Here is a 21,180-nt window from a genome sequence, read left to right as displayed (position 1 = left end):
GCTCGTAAGACGTACAATGAGACGTTAGAATCCGATGGAATGTTTCAGTTGCTCTTCAAAATTCTCGCGAAACTGAAAAATAAACACATATTGCCCAACATAAAAGTTAAAACTTTAATCTTCAGCTTCCACAGCAGATCTCTAACTTTTGCACCACCACAAGCATTTTAAAACCAAATCCAACATTAATTCAAATTTTTAAAAAAAAACTTCAATTCAGGGAATAAAAGAACACACAAAGAGGGGATCTTAATAACGGAAAAAATAACTACCACAAATTTCTCAAGCTCGATTTGAAACCTCCCCAACTCGAAATTCCTTAACCTTTTCACAACCCATGTCACTGCTTATGCCCTTTTGTTGAACTGCATTCTTGAAAACGCTGGATTTCCTTCTAGAAACTTTGCGACGCTTCCGTTCATTCTCGGACCTAATCCGCAGTCTTCGGTTAAGGTTGACATGTCAGAACCATTATCCATAACCTGATGAAGTCCTGGAACTGGAAACCTGAGTCCAACGCTCGTGGTTTGAGAGAGATTGTGGCCTGAATTTTGGCAACTAATCAGAGAACAACTTCCAAGTTGTGTTTCTGTCGGATGGAATGCTGGAAATCCATCATGGTTCTTCGAATTCATCAATTTCCGGATATCCACATCCGAGCCTGTGTTGATCTTAGGTGTGGCTTCACGAATACAATCATTTGAAGGCACGACATTGCTTTGAAGTTGTGGTTTCATCCCGACAGTAGGCAGAGTCAAGTATGGGGAAGAAACGACGTGATTCAATTCATTTGGTAGAATGGAAGATAATCCATTGGTTTTTGCGGTTTTCAGATCCACATTGCTTTTGAAGCATCGCCCCGTCAATCCATTGAAACGATTAGTTCTTGGCCCTGAAGATGACCGGCAAGCCATCATCTTTCTCATTTCTTCTTTCATCTGCGCAAACATGTTTTCTCTAGCAACTTTAAGTTCTTGAACTAACGAATTCGTGAAAATCTTTAGATTTTCAGACATTTTCTTCTCCTGGGCGTTCGTGTTTCTCCTCCTAGTCTTCTTTTCCTTAAGTGGGCTTTTCTTCGGTTTTCTCTTTGTCTTCTTTTCCTCAATCGGGCTTTTCTTCCTTTTCTCCAACTGTGGATCCTTCTTCTTCTTCTTGGTTGGTTTGACTCTTTTTTTAGCAGTTTTCTCCGACAGGACATGAACATCTTTATTGTGATCAAGCTCATTATCCTGCTGAAATCTTGGAGTTGCAAGCACTTCAATATTTTCAGGCACAGCTAAATTAGAAAATAGCTCACGTTTCCGGTCTTCAGCCTCGGCGCCTGATTTGGATTTGGAATCATCGCTAGAGGAATCTGCATCGTCCTCTCTTCGTCTAAAATCCCATCGATTCTGAAACTGCTTGTCACTGCCTTTGTTCATTTTCAAGCCAGAGCCTACAACCAAACATACGCATTCAAGAACCATGGTCAATAAAAATGCTAACTGAAGTAAACTAGGAACCCAAAACCAGGAAAGTCTGGGACCCAATTAATATATGGCCACTGATTAGGATACAGAGTCGTTTCAAAGATTGAACTCATTTGTTCCAGAATGAAATTCAAGCCCACAAGGTATTCACCACGAATTTGTTGACCTTTCTAATCAAATCACATACAAATTTGGTTTACAGGATGGGCGTCTTAGATTGCAGTCTCCTTCTCAACTAATGCAACGCTTTTAACCAGAACAAGACCCCATGTCCGGGTTCAAGACAAACAACATTTTCAAAAAAGTAAATATTACTTCATATTTTTTAAAGGCTAAAATCTAATTTTAAATGCACTTTTTTTAAAAGTTGGAAGTAATCTCATTAAGGAATAGCTAAGCCATTGATTTAATCATGTAATCATCTGGAAACGTAAATTTCACCCTCTTCCTTGCTTTTTTAGGTATTATATGCCAAGGCGATCCGTACCTATTCGACCTCCAAGACAAGAAATATTACCCTAAGCGAAACATGGCAATGTATTGACATGGGGTAAAATTGAGAAAAACAAAGATTGAACCATCCCCGTCATCAAGCAAATAAAATATCCGATCAGCAAAAAAATATATCACAAGAGAAGACACCAACTTATCTGTTTAAACAAATAATAATTGAATGATCAAAATCTCAACAATGACAAAATTTGACACCTAAAATGCACAGCAGCAAAAGACATCCAATAAAAGCTAAAGGAGAAGAGGAGACAGAACCCTGATGAAGGCATAGAAATCAAAAGAAGTATTCTTCCCTTCTTGTTATGGGCAGACTAGATTAAATGTTATAATACGTACAAGAAATGACTCTTTTCCTCGGGTAAAATCTTTACAATTTCTCCCTTCTCTGGGTTACGGTTGAAGCTGCAGCTTTCTTTCTGCAAAGCATTACTTCTTAGCATTCACTATGTAAAGGGAATAAAATGATATGACTTTAATGAGTGAAAGTATCTCAAAATGGAGACTGTTTTTTTTTTCGTATTTGGATGGAAATTGAACAGGTGAATCGGATGTAGCGGGGTTGGAAGAGGAATATCACAGTTACGGTATGAATACAATTATGCCAGATTATTTGGCAACCATGTTACCTTATCTAAACACGCATCGCCTCAAACATGTAATTTGCTCAAATTATATACATGATGCATTCACCAACCTTTTGTCTTACCGAATGTTACTAGAAAACGTTTTTCACTCTCCTGAGTCAAAATGTCTATTTGCTCCGGATTGCATATTTTTAACTTTTTATAATCCAAGTTAATCTACTGTCTTTATTTTCTAGTTTCCAACAAAAATTAGCAATTGTTCTTACTCCAATACCGTCAACTCACTTACATTTTTCATGTCAGGAAAGGAAAGTGCTGCTTGTCATGGCAAATGTATCCCTCTCCTTTTGCCTTCTTTTATGGGTTTTGCTTTCCATTTTTATTATTTTTATCTATATTTCACTTGTATGAATCCTGGAATGGAATAAGAATTAAATTTAGGAGCGTAGTTAACATTTCCACATGTAACACGTGATAGGGAGGAAAGGGGAAAAGAATCGTATTTTTAACTACCTACACATGCACACTAAAGCTACTTTGCCTAGAAAGAAATTAGTCCCTGCCAAAAATGTGAACTTTCAATTACTAAGCTATCTGTGCACCTCAAAACAGTAATTTTACTGCTCAAAATCATAGAATTTAAGTATCTTGATATTTTTCCTGCTCAGGTTGATTATCTTGATTTACAATTCTTCAAAATATCAGTTGATGACAATAAATTGGATAAATTGCAAAACCACCCTTACATTTTTGGAAATCCACTGAAACCCGTCAATGAAAAATCAATGAGCTAAACACCTTCTGTGACTTTATACTTGAAGCTGAAAACTGCATAAAAGTTTCAATTAGTTTTACAGGGTTATTTTGCTAAAATTGAGGGGGAGAAAGAAACACATATTTTTACTACATGCCAAATGTTACTCTCGACTTTAATCTTTTGGTTTTCAACATTATGTGTAAACGCTTTAAAAACACATGTGCAACGAAAGATTTATCGATTGGGGGTTTTAACTATAAATTCAGTAACACGTTCGGGGTTTTCTCTCATTAAATTTGCCCAAGATTTTTAACTACAAATTTAATAGGAGGATTTTCACTCGTGATATTTTACAATGTGGCTTCAGCATCAAATTTAATACCAAGGAGAGTTTTTACCTAATTGGTTTCATAAAAAAGATATTTGGTGGTGTTCACAATTTACCCCCAATAAATTTCAGAAAGGAGTAACTGCAGCAAAGTTATGAAACATGTACCAGAGTACCAGTAATAACCTGTGTTGGGGCAACTTGTCTCACTCCATCAACAAGTCTATCCCACGCATCGGGAGCATATGCATGCTCCATAATCACTCCAAAAGCTTGTTCCTGATCCATCCATTTCCAATACACATTTGCAGTGAATCACCCAAAACTTGAGCCTAGAGCAAACATTCAAAATATGAATATCATTGCTCTTACCAGGGGTGGGCCCATGATTCAAAAATTTAGGTTGTGAAACTCGCATTTTCAACAAAATAACGCACAACACAAGATCTCTTTTTCAACCCTTCACTATTGGTAAGTTACTCCATGATCCTTACTTTATTAGAAGCACAAGGTGCACTATGGTACAAGTCAAAAGGTATGCACTTCAATGATGTTACACACTCCAATTCTCCAAAGGATAATATGCTAAAATCTAAATATCCGAGAAAATTCTGTTGCATATAATCTAATATGCATTTTACAAACCATTAAATGAAAATAAAATTAATAAACATTAGTTTATCAGTAGACTAAATGAGTTCCTCAAAAAAAAAAGTAGAATAAATGACTATTATATTTTATTTTATCTTGTCTTTACTATCCCTACATATAAGGTGTGCTTAAAAGGCAACTTAGGCCCAAGGTTGAGGATTTATTCTTCAAGTGCAAGCATCATTAAAAGACTGCCTGTGGCCTAAGGGCTGAGACTTAGTGAACCCTGAGCACAGGCTCACAACATGTAGGCTTTTAAGAATTATGTAACTCTCCATTACAAAGGTGATAATAAAAGGTGCCCGAGGATTCTCCTGTGAGATAAAAATGCATCCAAATCTTCAATGTTCACAATTTTGTGATGTGGATTCACCATACTCTGAAAAAAGCTTATCCTCAGCATCTCTATTTCCTCCATCCCATGAAAACCTAAAAGTTCATCGATTTATGAAACTGTAATATAACTTCACCGCATCGTCCAACGTCAGTCAATAAAAATAAAACTCAACAAATAAAACCGTGTCTTAGTTGACTCCTAACATGTTATCCCCATGGACTCGAGATCCCCGTACTCAATCCCATGATTTACATGTTCGAGAAGTCTACTAACTTTCCATTTGTCCCCTAGATTCAAATAAACCAAAAGACTCATTAACTGATATGTAAAATCGAGCTGCATTAGTGTCCCCTACAATTACCCGAGATCACAACCTGGCATCTCCTCCACTTCATTTTACTTGTCACAACCACAAAGAAATCTTAACAACACTCGCATCAAAATCCGATTACAGAGGTGGACCTAAAGTCTATCGAGTGCGTTATGTTTTCACATGATTACACAATAAATTTGGTTCACAGATTGAATCCTGAGTATTCATTCATTTTATCAATCGTTTGTATAACATATCAGATTACATTAAATTCGGTTCACCTCTGTACAAGTTCCTTGATTTCCACAGCCACAGAGTAACGTTTGGGTTCAACAATCCTGACCTTAATTTCCCAGAATCCCTGGCTACAAAATCAAGATAAATTGGTGGAGAACTCAACAATAATCACCTCAAAATGCGACCTTTTTTTCATTTTCTTCTCCAATCTCATCATGCAAAAAAACATCAGCAAATCCTCGAGGTCCAATGACTTCCGACAGCACCAAGTAATCCATACCGCCAACTTCGGGCTCGGGTTTATATCGGGCTAGCATCGATCAAATTCAAAACCTTCCCTATAAATTCAGTGGTCACATGATGAAGGTCGACTGCCGTTGGAGGGTTTTTGAAATAGATAATATAAATAAATTTTAGCATATTATTTCTTTCCAAAAATATATATATAATTTGATGCTTGTATTGCATTTGTGACATTCTGACGGGTTGTCAAATGAACTCAATCCAGCTACCCAACGTCAATGGGGAAGGGTCGATGCTGGTACCACCAAGATTAATTTTGCAGGTCAAATCATTTGATCTGTAACAAGATTCGGGTCGTTGCTATCCCATTCGGACACTGTGCATCGACCAATTCCGTCAATGGATCCGAAAAATATGAGGTTTGGGTTGGGAGGTTTTTGGATTTGGATTAGACCCGAAAGCTAACCGAAAAAATTAAACAGGTTTCATTCAGGTCAAGCCGAATTGATTTAAATTACCCGAAATTTTTTGTTATTATTATTTTAAAATAAAATTAAGAAAATTTAATATATTTTTATATATTATATGTTTGAAAATAATATATTGTATATTGATATAATATATTTTCGTTATTTAATATTTATTTTGTAGAATTTTGATTTTTAAAAATAAATTTTTTTAAAGTAAATATACTTTAAATTTTTTGCATCTAGGTTTTCAAATTTAAGTTATACTAGTGATTCATGCACACGAATTTTCGCGTGCATAAATAGGTTATATTACATCTAAAAATAATGAACGTTTTTTTATATTTTTAAATTGAAAATTAAAATTGAAAAAGATGATAGTTATAAATAGTAAGGAACATTTTTGTCCATCCATTAATTTGACCAATGTAGTTATTCCACGGGTTCATGCATTATTATATTGTATAGATTCTATAAATAAATTTAGATTTTGTTATTATGTATTTAAATTAAATATTACTATTTATTATTGTGTGTTTTTATTATTTAATTATTTTGTTTTAAAATTAAAAAAATCGTGAGGGTTCGAGTTGATTGAGTTATTCAGGTTAGTCGGGTTCGGGTTGAAAAATTTTAAAATAGTATTTGTGTCAACTCGAACTCACACGACTCATCCAAATTGACACCAAGGGCGTTTTCTGATATTGTTAACCCGAATTTTAATAGACGGGTTCACTCCTTGCATTTTTAAAATTTTAAGCACACACATCTCATTCTTTCAAATCTTAAGCACACACATCATACGTATAAGTTTTCAAATATATTTGTGTTCAAGTGTTGAAAACACGGAGGAGAGTTAACAATCACAAAAGCTTTTAAATCTCAATAATTTACAAAACAATGCATGCGATTAACCCTGAGTTTTTAACAAAATAAACCAAAGGTACCAGGATTTTATTCTGAAAATTTTTAATTAATAAAAATATAAATTTTAATTTTGTAATATACACAAAGTAAATCAATTAATAAATATATAATTATTATAAAGAATATAAGACTAATAATATTAATAGTACCAGTGACAATAAATAACGTGAAATGAAATTTAAAAATTAAAATTTGAAGAATTCCCTTTCCCTGATTTTTTGTTTTAATAAATCATTTAACTTTACATGGGTGAGTTGATACAAAGTTGATTCCTGTTTTAAAATGAGATGGTCAATATTTGTTGTCAAAGGCTTGTCTCAAACTAGCAACCGTGACACACACGTTGTGTGTGCATAACGTTAAAAATTAAATGAGACTTAAGATTTGGTAGCTGTCTAGTAGTTGAAATATATTATTGGCAAAGAAAATATAAGAACATAAAAAATGGGAAACAATAATAAAAAACAATAGTTAAACTTTTCTATCAAACAGCGGGATGATACTATCATTATTTTTGTAATATTAAAATAAATTAGTTTCATGCTTACAATAGTTGAATAGCATTAATTTTTTTAATATATAGAAGTCATGATAGTCACCATCGCCAAAATTGTATAAGTAAATTTCGCTATCGAATTTCAACATGCAGGAACCAATAAATTGTATCTACTTCAAAAAAAAAAGTGACATTACTCCATCTCAAAAGAAGGTCAAAAACAACATTCCCATATTAAATTGGAAAGAAGACAATTAATCTACACAAATTTCACATGCAATAATCCAAAAATGCCGTCATATATTTTTGTCAAACTTTATAGTTTATTTGAAAATTCATAATCCAGAATCTCTAACTTTAAAACATGACACTTATATGCTAAATTATGCGGCATGAATTTTAGATACATATCATTGAATTGCTAAGAATAATGTCAAAATATATATATATATATATATATATATATATATATATATATATATATATATATATAATGAGAAATTCAAACTAAGTAGATACATAAATTAAATATTTTTCTTACTTCAAGCTCTAAAATTATGATTAACATTGCAAAAACCGAAGAACGGATACCTTGCAAATCTGTTTCATCATGTCATATAATTTGTTTAATTCAAAATCAATAATTTTACCATAGTAAGTACATATTGACGATAGAAACTTTTTTGTCACACAAAAAAATTTTTAAAAAAAACTTGTGAACCTAAATGAATATTCGAGATATCAACGATTTATTTTTTGTATTTAAAAAAAACTACAAAACTAATGTATCATCGGAAAAAAAAAATACTACATGACTATATAAATAATGAGCTACCATTTTTTTTTCAATATAAAACCATAACAATGATTACACGAACCATCTAACTCCCAAAGCTTGCAAGGCTACACCAAATTTTAAACATCATAATGCTAAGTAGTAGCCTGTAACAATTCGTTGAAGAATAAGTTTGATTTCTTACCTCATTTACGAATAAAAACTCAACATGATTAGTGGCTCGAGATATAATTCTTCATATATGTTTCTGCATTTAATATCAAATAAGTAATTGAACAAAAAAAAAGTCAAAATATTAGTTAATATGTGTTTGAAAATTGACACCAGAAGAAGAATTTGGTTTAAAATTGTACCTATCATGAAGCTTTGACAAAATTTAATCACGGTCGATTGATGGTTTGCATGAGATCGATGATTTAATTTTTTTGGTTTTGGAATAGATGAGAAATCAAGAATAAGTGGAAAGAAATGAGAAGTTGGATTGAGATAATGATCATGGGAAGTTGAATATATATGAATAATAATGAGAAAATCTTGAGAAAAAGGTTGGAGATTTTTTACCACGTTGTTTCAGCGATTTCTATCCTTATACAAAAACTTGGCAATTACTAAAATCTTTTGCAATGCATGAAAAGAATTCCACCATAATTAAAAAATTCAACCAATTATTGTTCTGTTTTCACAACATAAACGTTTCCTTGTTCAAAGAAAGAGAAAAATATTGGGGAGAATAAAAAATCGTGTTAGACCTGATGCAATTTTCATCCTCTGCATTTCTGAATTAGCATTGCTTTTTGAGGTGAACTTGTGGAATTTAACAAAATAAATGAAGTCAACAAAAGTTCATATGTCAATAATTATCAAATCCACCAAAAAAGGTAGAAACAGAAGCAAATATATACACTATGACAAATGAAAATGGGATCCATTAGATACAAAAAAAAATGCAATCAATGAAGATTGTACAGAGACATAGCATAATGAAATAAACACATTAATAAAATACTTTTCACAAAGCAATTGCTTGTTCGGACCATCGACTTTTTTCGGCTTTATCCCTCACGAACCATGTTTGTTCCAGTACCCTCCCTCGCTAGATATCAACGATTAGGATTATTAGGGTCATGATGCAGGAGAAGTTAAAGAAGAGGTGAGGAAGATAGTTAGAGGAAACGTAGATAAAGACGGTTAAGAATGATTGATAAAGTCATCCAAATTTCAAATTTCAATTTTTTATCTACTTTGACCGAGGATAAATAGAAATAGATATAACTGAATTTGGGGGAAGTTTTCAATTGTTTTTTTTGCATAAAACGTGCATGTAAAAGGATAATTTTGGGAAACTAAAAAGGTCATACCATCTTACCAATTAAAGTCTGCTCAAACTTAATATAATAGTAAGAGATAGTAAGAGATTTATAATATATTAAATTAACTTATAAATATTTTATTAAAAGATTAATTTTTTTCTTAGGAAGGACAAATCTAATTAAAATTTGATATATATAGTTATTATTAAATTTTAGAATAATTATTTTATGTTTCGATGTAATTATATTAAATCTTAGTAAAAAATAATATGTTATGATTGATTTTATTAATCATTTGATACAATCTTTTATTCATAATAACTATTTCAAAAAATATTTACGCCAAATAAATATTTTAGACAATTGGTAATTTTGAATTTAGAAAACATATTAGCTTATAATAATTTAAATGGAATGTTTCAGATTTTGATAAAATAGATTTTTTCTAATGAAAATTTAGTGCACTTAATTTTTTTAATGTTTCTCTGTGGGCTTTTTTAATATAATATTTTGAAAAATATATTTCTTGATAAAATTTCAATATTTATTTTAGGATTTTTGTTTTGAGGTTTATTTGTTAGAGTTTGTATAAAAAAAAATGCCGTTTTTTAATTAAATAAAAAAAATCGAAAAAATAAAACTTTTAAAACTTTATAATGAAACATGGCCTTAACCGCTTGGTACCAGTACTATTAGTCATGTATAACTTATCCTATCAAATCCGAAGTTCTTCTTGTTATAATATTTATCCATCTATTAATTATTTATTTTACATCAATCAAATCATTAATCATTTATCTTACATCAATCAAATCATTAAATTTAAATTACAATATTATCCTTGTAAATAATATTATTCATATTTTATTTATTCTTAAAAGAACAAAATGGTAATTTATTATTTTTATATAATATTTAATCAATCAAGTCAAATAAACTATAATCTATCAATCAAATCAAATACTATATTAACTATCATTTTTTATTTATTTTATATTACATTATATTACTTATCCAATATTATTTATCCTATCACTCAAACCTAAAGGTATCACTCACACACCAAACACATATAATAAGTAATTACACCACATAATTATTTTTATATATATAAATTTATTTTTTATTCATATAATACATCCATATATTTTCATGGTCATATCCAGCGAGCCTCCATGAATGGAACAGAGAAGAAAGAAGCAGTCAAGTGGGGAAGGAGTGTGGGAAAGAACAGAGAGGAGAAACTTGGAAGAAAGAAAAACATTTGATTCTCATTAGGATCCAAAAAAGTTAAGAAACATTTACATTTACAAACTTGTTTGATGGTCTGACCATTTAACACTACATTCCAACAGATTTTCCATTGTCTTCCGATCATCAGAAATTCGAGTAAAAATTATTAAGCCCACACTCGAATGCATTATCTATATTTTTGCGCTCAGCTGCTGCACCAACATCAAAAAAACAATCCCACCACTGGGATGAATTACTTCAAATATCACAACTAATAATAAATTTTTACCCAAAAGTCGGATGTCTTAAAGATTTTTTAGCACGATCTTCAACATTTCTTGATAACTTTTTGAATTGCTTGTTTGATAACTCCTGCCGATGCAAGTTTCAATCCATTACTCTGCAGATATGGATGTTTCAATGTTAGATATCTTGTGTATCCATACTGCATATGCAACGAGAACTTATTGAAAGTTGGCAAACGAGCATATAGTGTCTGGGATTGCTTCTACGAATCACTTTTGAGTTTGTGAAGGAAAAACTCAATAATGCTTCCCAGAAGCAATCCCAAACATTACCATAGTCTTGTTCAAGAAGTGCTTTTTACCAAAGTTCAGCTCAATCCTAAAAGCTGACTTCTTGGGCTTGAGTTCTATCATGTTGTTAATTTCAACCTTGAGGAAGCTCATATTGAGTTAATCAAGTCACTCATGTTTGAATTTTTTCGAGCATAAACCGTGGATGATGAATAAAAAATTTGGATGACAGGGGAGTGCAACAACTGAACCCTTCAATCTTTGTAAGAACCACGCAACTTGCGGAAAAATTTTGTGTGTAATTCACGTTAGACAGTTAGAGGCTTAGAGCAAAGAGTACTCCGGCTTCACAAGCAAATACTCGAGCTACGCCCAAGCTTTAATTGACTTGTGAAAAGTTTCAACTCATTTCATACTATAAGTTACTGACTTAGTTATACTATGTAAGTTTTTACTGACTACTAATTATTTCAATTAGGATAGCTAACCTTGGCTTTTATTGTCATGGAGAGAACCCCATCGCTGTTGGAGGTTTGGACGCTTTGTGGATGCAAATGTAGTTTGCTCAAGGCCTCCATAACTTCGAGCAGCACACATTCCTTCCAAGAACACCTTGTCTCAATGATGACATCCTTGTCCACAACACTGACAATTATATCATCTGTCAAAGAATCTCTCAATCTACTAACCCTGTTCTTTACAAGTCCTACTTTATCGATATCACAACCTTTTCTCTTGTTTGTCAGTGGCTTCTTGCCATTACCGATTCGGTTTTGGCCGTAATTATCAGAGGTCTGTTCAATGGCGTCGTGTGATTTACTTTTTGTCCTCGATTCTTGCTCCATCACTTCTTTGTAGGATTCCAGTTCTTCGACCTTTCTCTCGAGCTCTTTCAAATACTCAATCGTATGATCAAGAATCGATACTTTGTCAACCTGCAAGAAGCATGCCAAGAATCTCCTTTAGTAAATATGCTCAACAAAATGGCTAAAACAAATGGCGAGTTTGTACCATCTCTACAATTATTTTTAGCACAATAGAGTGACAATGGCTCACAGTGCCCAACGATGTACTTGAAAAAAGCCACAATACAATATTGGTGTAACTCAAATTTTTTAAGTTGTACAATACCCTAGAACAGCATGTTCCAATTGCATAGCCACATATGTATCCAAGACTCACGCAAGGAAGTACTATTGTTGGCAAACAACGTGGAATCGCTATGAGTAACTACTCAAAACAAATGAAAGAGTTTTACAAACCTTGCCACCAGATGGGACTACTGACCCTAGAATCATAAATCTCTCGTTTATTTTTTCTCTTCGTTTCCTCTCAGACAAGACGTGGTTTCTGTCGTTGTCATCAGCTTCCTTCGAAGAGACGTCTTTTTTACCCTTTTGTCTATCAGATTCAAGCCTATATTGGTGCATTCTAGGTACGTCAAGTAGAATTTTCTTTAACAAAGTTTGTGGTGTTGGGGTTTGTGGAAATCGAGATATCAACGACCCATCCTTCCTCCAACTTACAAAGCTCGATTCTTTATTTCCATTCCTGACGTATGGACCAAAAATCAACTGGTGGGAGCTTTTCAAAAGATTCGTAAGTACGCTTTGGTAATGAATATCATCACTTTGAGGACCAGCCTTTGGTTTCTGCTGTTGCGTTTCTAGAGTGTTGAGTCCCTGATTGCCAGTTTCCTTATACCCGTCGGTAAGTGGGGCGACAAGTTCAGGATTTTCGTAGGTTTGGGATATACAATCACTCGAGTTTGCCGAGTTGTTGAGGCCATTGCTGATTGCTTCGTCCACAAACGGCCAGTTTTGCATTTGAGAAGCTTCTCCATCAACCCCTTCAGCTAAATTCGATTCTTCTCTCAGGATATTGACCCCAAAATCATTTGAACTGTCATCTGGAGAGCAAATCTCTACATCAGGGCAATCAAGAAACTGATTGACTTCGTTATCTAGCATGTTAACATTATCAGGCGTTTCAGAAACGAGGACATTGTTGTTTGTGCTATTGTTAGGTACATGACTTGGAATCTTGGACACAACAAAGGAAGGAATCTCCAGAAACGAAGTTTTAATATGCTGAATTAGATTTGGGTCCTCTGCCACCTTAAGAAAGAAAACCGTAATTGGTCATTATCATGAATGATTTGATAACTAAAAGCACACTGCCCCTGTGTTGGACTCTAAAAGCGGCTTACTAGATCAGTGGCTCCCAGTTCAATTACACCTCCTAAATGCGGAAAGCACACTACCGTCTGCAAGAACAGGACGTGATATAAGTAACAATAAATTCTTTTGAAAAGAATACATTTCCAAAGCAGAAAACAAATCAGTACCCGAATAGATGCACTCTGCAAGATGCATTGCAAGTCCAGCCAGCATAGATGGAAATTAGAAGGAAATGACGAGTCAGAAAATTTCTCAAAGATTCGAGAAAGGAATCTGATTAGCTTGAGCAAAATTTATCAAGAACTAGATTTTCAAGAAATTATGGGAAATTTTTCAACTTACCTTTGAAAGCAAAGAACGCGAGAAAATTTTGGTGTCAACAAGGTGGGCGTTGCATAACCAGATAGTTCGATTTTCTGCAAATGTCTTTCCAGGCAATCTTTACACATCCAAGAAAAGCATAATAATCAGTGTTTATATAGTTTGATGAACCACGAGTACAGAACTTCCATAAAGAGGTAATGACCTATATGAATATGTGAAAAATGAGATGTAATGAGCCTGATGCCAAAAGAACTAGTGGTCCTGACAAGATGATAACCTTTAAATTTTCACCCATGAGCTAACTGAGGATAGTGACAGTACAATTCTCAGGAATCTGTATTGCAGTTCTGAACTTGCATCATTGAAAATTTCATATCTTATTATTTCAACCATTTCCGTAAAATTGATGAAATGACTATTTCATTAGTGGCATGCTGCACTATCACTACTAATTCAAAATTCAAATTATTTGTGTAATATGTTATCATTTATCATTTGTTAAAAGTTATAGCCAATATTAATGATACAGTTCAAATCTCACTGTCATTTTGGTTGCAAACATCCACTCAGTATCCAAGGCACTTAATGCACCACATAAAATGACCATGATAAAAGATTCAAAAGTAAAGAAGCTTTACCCTTGGCCAATATTGAAGGCAAAGGACATGCAAACCAAGAAATACCACTCGGCATCCGTAAGATCTTCAGGCGACAATGCAGCCGTAGGCCGTTTAGCTTGCTGGTTGGTTTCACCACCTGAAAGAGACTCAAAAAGTTCTCTCAATTGATCACTTCTCTGCAAACCGAGCTGGTCTGTGCTCAACTCTGCAGCTTGAACTGTTTTTCTGGTTTTGATGTCTCCATTATAGTACCCATCACCCCAGGTCAACGCCCTAAACAATAACATCACGTAAATCACAATAACTACAACACACATCATAAACATATAATTTTGTACGCATTTTCTGTCCACGAGAAAATGCAGGACAAGTAAATATTAGGAGCCTTCCATTTCACCACTTTAATCAAGAAAATTTCCCTCAAATGCAGACAAACTTGATGTTTTCTTGGTTTAACAAGAGATATATTAAACTAATTATAAGTGCCATCGCGCAGATTACTAAAACATATTGAAAGGTCAACAGTAAAATCATTCAATTCAAGACTGGAACAGATGGCCAATCCAAATCAGATGTGCATTTGAATAGTCTTTTCTAAGGTGATTCTTTCTAGATGTAAAGTCACGAAGAATAAAGGGTCAACATGGAAATTTCCCACACACAACAAACCTTGTGTCTAAAAATTTCTTGCCTACAGATTTTCATGGGATTTTTAGAAACGGACATTTATGCAAGAAGATTTGTAAACATTGTGGCGATCTTTACAAAGACGGCACGTAAACAAACAAACAGATGAGAAAAAGAGATGAAGATTTCAAAACAGAACAATAAAAAGAGAAATGGGTATTATCCCCAATCAGATTCTTCAAATTTTCCATATTTTTAAATATAAAGATGTGCTAAAGATTAAAACTTTACCCCGGCTTCTCAGCTGAAAACGACCAAAAAATTGCATAGTTCCACTGAATGCTTCTAATAGCAAGAGCAAGCTGCTTCTTTAGATTCTCTGGGACATGCTTTGGGTTTTTCCCAGTAGCCATTCTTGAACTGTGGAATCCAATTCCCAACTTACTGATTTAAATGCATAAAATAACAATGAAATAATCAATTTCCCTTTAAAAAAAAAAGAAAGAGAAGGAAGATAAAAATATTTAAATAAGCATCCAACTTTGCGTTTGACCATCTCCATCAGAGATGTGAACGAAACTACTGCATTCTCAAGTCCAAGGCTGCTAATTCTTTACCACTTCCAAAATATGCCAGATTGTTGACCATTAACTAATGAGGCCCTCGAAAACTAAAATCCCAACACAAGATGAAAACTAACCTTTTTAAAAGGCCTGCAAAAGTTTTGGTTCAAAAGACCAATAAATGAGCTTCCTTTTTTAGGAATCAATACAATTTTGCAATAGATATGCACGAGTTATGTTTGACAAGAGTATGACATGATTTCAAGATTTTGCTCATCGTTTCAAACTCACTCACACTAACACAAGCCCAATTCTTTCAGAATTCTATGGAGATGGAGGACTATGATATGCTCTAGAAAAATAAAAAAATGGGAAATAAGTTGAAATGCAATTAAAGATTTTTGGGTTGGTGCGTGAAGCTTCGGAGATTGGACAAGGGACCCTACACAAAAGGAGGAGTGGCTTAACAACAGTCCACATTTTTCATTTACTAGAAATAGAATGCTTCCAAATAACAAATTATTGGTTATTTCTCTCTCAGAAAAAATAAGTAGATACTGTCTAAAAAAAAGAAAGGAATGGTAGATACTTTTTATATACTTATGAGAAATTCTCTTTTCTAAAATTTATAATAGTTTTTGTAATATTAATATATATTAGCAATTATTTTATTAGTAATCGTGAGTAACTGATAGTTTATTCAGAATATTTTCGAAAACACTTTTTAGTCAATTTAATTTTTTTAAATGATAATTTATATATTGAGACCATCAAAATACATTATATTGAGCTAGTGTTACTTTCAGTAATGTTTTTATAACCCAAATGATAATTGAACATCTCAACTTTTCATAAACCTTTCAATCGGACAGTCAGATCAAAACACTATTATATTATATAAAATAATAATATAATAAATAAACAAAATATTTTAGATATTAAATAATTAATGATATTAAATGTCTAAATAATAATAAAAATATGTGTTTCTCAAAGTTGAAAATCTAACAACAATATACATATAATCAAAATATCAAAAATTAAATCGAGTTAAGCTCAAATACTACTAAAATAATATTTTTAACAAATTGAGTTCAAAACCCAAAACCATATATTTATTTATGACAAAAAATGTAAATTAAATTTTTTTTTTAAAATGGGAAATTTATAAGAAAATTTAAAAATTTAAAAATGGATGAACTTATCGGATCGGTTTTTAACAGTTTCACATATTCAAAACCAATCCGACCGGTTTTAACCTGATTGGCTGCTAAAACGGTGCATATGATTGTTCCAAAGCAGAGTCATTTCTGATCACGACTCCCCTCGAACCGACATATCCAATCCAATTTTAAAAAACTTGATTTTGAGTGCTAACGTAAACTATATGTATAGTGAATTGTATAATGTTTGAAAATATATATTGATAACTGAATTTTTTATATTAGCTAGTTGTCCAATTAGTTGCAATATAAGATAAAAACGTATGTTTATATATTAACTATTGCAAGATCTAAATCTTATTGAATATAATATGAACAAGCCAAACTTAACAATATCATAACATTATATATATATATATATATATATATATAAACAGAGCTTATTTGGCTAAAATTGATTTCAAATTAATTCTACCAAATAGACCAAAAAAGAATTTTATAAAGGTTCTCCCTTGATGATTAATAATTATTATATGACAAAATAAAAAAGTTTTTTTGTAAGACGATGTCACGGATTTATATTCGTGAAAAGGATTGGTCCAAAGTCCAAACCATTTAAGTAATTCAAAGTAATAATTTTAATATAAAAAATAACTTTTCAATAGGTCGGGTTAGATATCCGTCTCACAAAATTGACTCGTGAGATGGTCCAACCGATTGTGAATACCTAAAATAACATGGTGTGTCTGATACTTTTTTTTTTTGAACCTGTGTTTGATATTTATATGTAGATAATAACAATAAATATGTTTTGTTAAAACACAAAAATGGTAATTATTATTAATTGTATCTTGAGAGGAAACCCAAAAGAAACCATATCCAAGAACATGGATAATACCCTAATATTTGATTGGTTTTAAAGGAAGTAGTTTAAAGAACAGAGCAAAATAGAAAGGTAGGTAACATAGTTACATAAATGCCATTTAAGGGAAGAAAGTTTTCTACACATAGCAATAATCATGTTATTCAATATACATGAAAACGCCTCAACAAAGGATAAAATTGGCGGTTGAGACGCAGTTACGTAGGGCATGGGAAGAAAAAGAAAGAACGAAGAAGGGAAAAAAAAGTTCCAACTGAATTTTATTTCGCTCATCCGGCTGTCCGAATCCGCGGTCGATAGAATAATATTAATTCATAAAAAAAACGTTTGTGAGATGGTTTTATGTATCAATTTTGCATGACGTACATAGGAATGACAATGGGTCGGATATGGGTAGGATATTTTGGCTCCATCCTCATACCCATTTATTAAATTCATCCTCATCCCCATCCCCATACTCATACACATCGGATATTTAATTTCATTTTCATCTCCATACCCGTCGAATGATCGGATATCCATACCCTACCCATATACCCATTTATTGTATATACTCTATAAAAATAATTTTTTTAAAATTTTAATTATTTGATAAAACTATACTTTTTTACTAGATTTTTATATCAAAAATTTTACGATAATAAAAAAATAAAACACCGAAGAAAATTTACAACCAAAGACTTATATAAAAAATAAAACTTCTAAAAAATCATTAGTTTTATATTAATAATTTTCATTATTTCATCCAACTAACATAATTCAACAAAAAAAAATTAAATTAGCATTTATTTAATATAAATTAATATGTGTATGTATGTATATATATATATATATATATATATATATATATATATATATAATCGGGTATCGGATCGGGTATGGGTAGGATACCACTACATCCTCCTCCATCCTCATTTACGAGATCCCCATACCCATTTATCCATTTATTTAATCGGGTCTAAAAAATGTCTCCATACCCTCCTTCGTTTGGGTCGGATATCGGGTTCCTCATCGGGTTCGGAGGAAATTGTCATCCCTAGACGTACAGTTTTCATATTTAATAAGCCCAGTGGCGAATGCGTTTTTTTTTTTTTGTATATAAAAATTTTGAATAATTTTGGTTTAATTTGTTGTTAGCTCGGGTAGCTCAATTCAAAATATTAAATGATACGAGAGCTTAGAATTTTAGCCCGGGTAGACTAAAATTTCTAGCTCCGCCATTGAATAAGTCATCAATGAAAAAATATTATTTTTTATGTGAAATATATTATTTTTATTATAAATATGATTATAGTTAACTCAAATAAAGATTCGTGAAACTATTTCATAATCATCTGATCGATAATCACCGATTCAATTTATTTGCTGCACAAGGTTTACTAAAAGAGTAGTCGCAGAATTTACTGTCGGTTTTCTACATTTAATAAATTAAATACAGTACTTATTTTGATTATCAAAAAACAAAATTTGGTTGAAATGTTGTCGTGCGTAGAAAATGACGTTAAAATACGTGATGGCGATTGGTGAAGTACTGTAATTTTTTGTAAAGCATATATTTTTGGTATAAAATATGTAATCATATTGGATCAAAATTTTGTATTAATCTTGCATTCGAGATTTGATCCGTTTTCTGCTTTAAAAAAAAATACTTTTTTAGGGAATGGGTGTTTCGAGAAGAAAATATGATGGGTTTTAATAATAAAGTTGCATAATTTAATTAGATTGACTAATCCAGTACTAGTGGGAGCGAAACTAAACGTGATTAAAATAATACATTATACAGTGCTTAACTTGAAGAAAAAGATTGATTCTGGATCCTTGTACATTTTGTTAGAATAATTTCAGAAATTCATTTAATATTTTTAGAAATTTAATTATCGATAACGACTAACGAGTAATGATCATCACTGTGAAAATTATGGAGATCGACCAAAGCTCTGATCAGAATCTTCGTGTCCGTTCGCGAGTGGATGTGTCCCATAAATACAGAAGGGACACGATAACTTTTCAGAAACCACGCTCAGCAAAGGCGTGTTGTTTGATGAAGAGTTACAACGGTTCGGAGTTGTCTCTTAATTTCTATATATATATTGCATCATCAGATTCAATGACGGTCTTTTTTCGGTTTTTGTTTTGTTCAATAACAGAACATTTTTTTCATAGAGAGATTTTCATATCATAAGAAAAATATTTCTTAAAAGATAGCGTATAAACATGCATTAATGGAGTTCAATCAAAATCTTTTATAATTTTCTAAATTGTCAACACATTTAACTCAATATTAGTGCACGCAACATGCATGAATACTCGTATATGACCATGAGATATACGTGTACGCATGCGTGCGTGCGCACGTGACCATTTCAAGTAGTAGTTGAGATCGACGCTAAATGATCATTTCAATCAAATCAAATTCAATATTAATTGGTAAAAATCAAATGGAGGCAAAAGGTTATGATAATTAATTCAATGGGATTTCAATTTTGGCAAGACCATCTAGAGAAGTCTGGATCGACGATTATATTATATAGTTCCCAGCCGACAGCTAGAGTCATGCAATAAATTGGCTACAATATATATGTCGCGCAATTCGTACTATTTTGGTTGATTTGTGTTAAAAAAATTTCCGATATATATTTCTTTGGAGGGTTAGAAATCACTAAAAAGAAATTTAATATCGTTTGGATTTTGGTTTTTAAAAAAAGCATATTTATATGTTTCTTGAAATCGGATTTTGTATTAGTTTATACTTAATTTTATCGAAATCCAAATGTTGATTATATGGTGAGTCTGATTCTCCCAAAGTGATTTTGGTAAAGTTAATATACACTAGAATTATTTAATTAAGATACTATTCACATAATTTCAACTTTTCACTTTTATTTTCAAGCACTAAACTCACTTTTGATTCGTCTTCATATCTTCGTGATCTATAAATTTAATCAACTTTGGTATAAAACATTCATTTTTTTTACCAACTCTCCAGTTCCAAGGTGATATTTTGTTGGAAATTCTTTAGAAGATTTTCAAACAATGATAAAAGGAAAAATGACATTTTTTGTCGTGTAAGTTGTATATTTTTTACAATATTCATAGTTTTAACTTTTAATCTATCAAGTGCATATAATTTCAATTTTACTCTTTTTCATCGAAATGCTGATGGGACATAGGAAACGTCAATAATGTTTATAAACCACACCAACAATGTCCAACATCATGTCACCATTTCTCAATGTCACGCCATCGTTCATTGAAATATATCATCAAAGATGAAAAACGATGTGAAAGTTGGTCGACTCAATCTAAAAATTGACCAATATTAATAACTTAATCAAAAGCGAAAAATGTGCAAATAAAAAAAAAAAAAAAAAGGTTTCGTCAGCTCGTGATAAAATATATTGCAATTTGTTTTCGAAGGTGATAGTTTATTACAATTTACAAGGCAGGGTTTTCATGTAGACTTAGATACTCACAGGAACCTAGATGAATGTTTCCACTTATAAGTTCGATATAATTCACATGCTATTGAATCAAGTACTTAAGGTAAAAGGACTCCGTTTTGTCCATATTTCCTGTCAAATAATTGACATTAATAGTAAGTATTAGTTGGCGTACTTTTG

General features: G+C 32.0%; 2 protein-coding genes across 12 annotated transcripts; both read right to left on the bottom strand.

Moving 5' to 3' along the window:
• Window positions 1–107: 107 nt before the first annotated feature.
• On the bottom strand, window positions 108–5,593 carry LOC140871796 (uncharacterized). 9 transcript variants are annotated; one of them, XM_073274507.1, is made up of 6 exons: window positions 5,237–5,593; window positions 3,841–3,986; window positions 3,316–3,397; window positions 2,859–2,983; window positions 2,322–2,401; window positions 108–1,438 (listed from the first exon to the last, which is right to left on the bottom strand). In XM_073274507.1, the coding sequence occupies exon 6, from the start codon at window positions 1,422–1,424 to the stop codon at window positions 348–350; it is 1,077 nt and encodes a 358-aa protein (XP_073130608.1). In that variant the 5' UTR covers window positions 1,425–1,438; window positions 2,322–2,401; window positions 2,859–2,983; window positions 3,316–3,397; window positions 3,841–3,986; window positions 5,237–5,593; the 3' UTR covers window positions 108–347. The 9 variants fall into 9 exon arrangements, with proteins under 9 accessions (XP_073130608.1, XP_073130612.1, XP_073130613.1 ...); XM_073274511.1 differs by having other exon boundaries at window positions 3,823–3,986; window positions 5,365–5,593; XM_073274512.1 differs by having other exon boundaries at window positions 3,831–3,986; window positions 5,365–5,593.
• Window positions 5,594–10,673: 5,080 nt separating this feature from the next.
• Window positions 10,674–15,918, bottom strand: LOC140871493 (transcription factor GLABRA 3-like). Of its 3 annotated transcripts, none has more exons than XM_073274024.1 (9): window positions 15,652–15,918; window positions 15,243–15,395; window positions 14,343–14,597; window positions 13,723–13,819; window positions 13,548–13,562; window positions 13,410–13,466; window positions 12,463–13,317; window positions 11,689–12,135; window positions 10,674–11,064 (listed from the first exon to the last, which is right to left on the bottom strand). In XM_073274024.1, exons 2-9 carry the CDS (start codon window positions 15,362–15,364, stop codon window positions 10,993–10,995), a joined length of 1,920 nt encoding a protein of 639 aa, XP_073130125.1. In that variant the 5' UTR covers window positions 15,365–15,395; window positions 15,652–15,918; the 3' UTR covers window positions 10,674–10,992. The 3 variants fall into 3 exon arrangements, with proteins under 3 accessions (XP_073130125.1, XP_073130127.1, XP_073130126.1); XM_073274026.1 differs by having other exon boundaries at window positions 15,243–15,371; XM_073274025.1 differs by lacking the exon at window positions 15,652–15,918 and adding an exon at window positions 15,493–15,603.
• Between the last annotated feature and the right edge of the window lie 5,262 nt (window positions 15,919–21,180).

This window comes from Henckelia pumila, unplaced genomic scaffold, assembly GCF_033568475.1.
Source record: "Henckelia pumila isolate YLH828 unplaced genomic scaffold, ASM3356847v2 CTG_461:::fragment_3, whole genome shotgun sequence".
NCBI lineage: Eukaryota > Viridiplantae > Streptophyta > Magnoliopsida > Lamiales > Gesneriaceae > Henckelia > Henckelia pumila.
The sequence above is the reverse complement of the archived record's forward strand: the minus strand, read 5'-3'. Positions and strand labels throughout refer to the sequence as shown.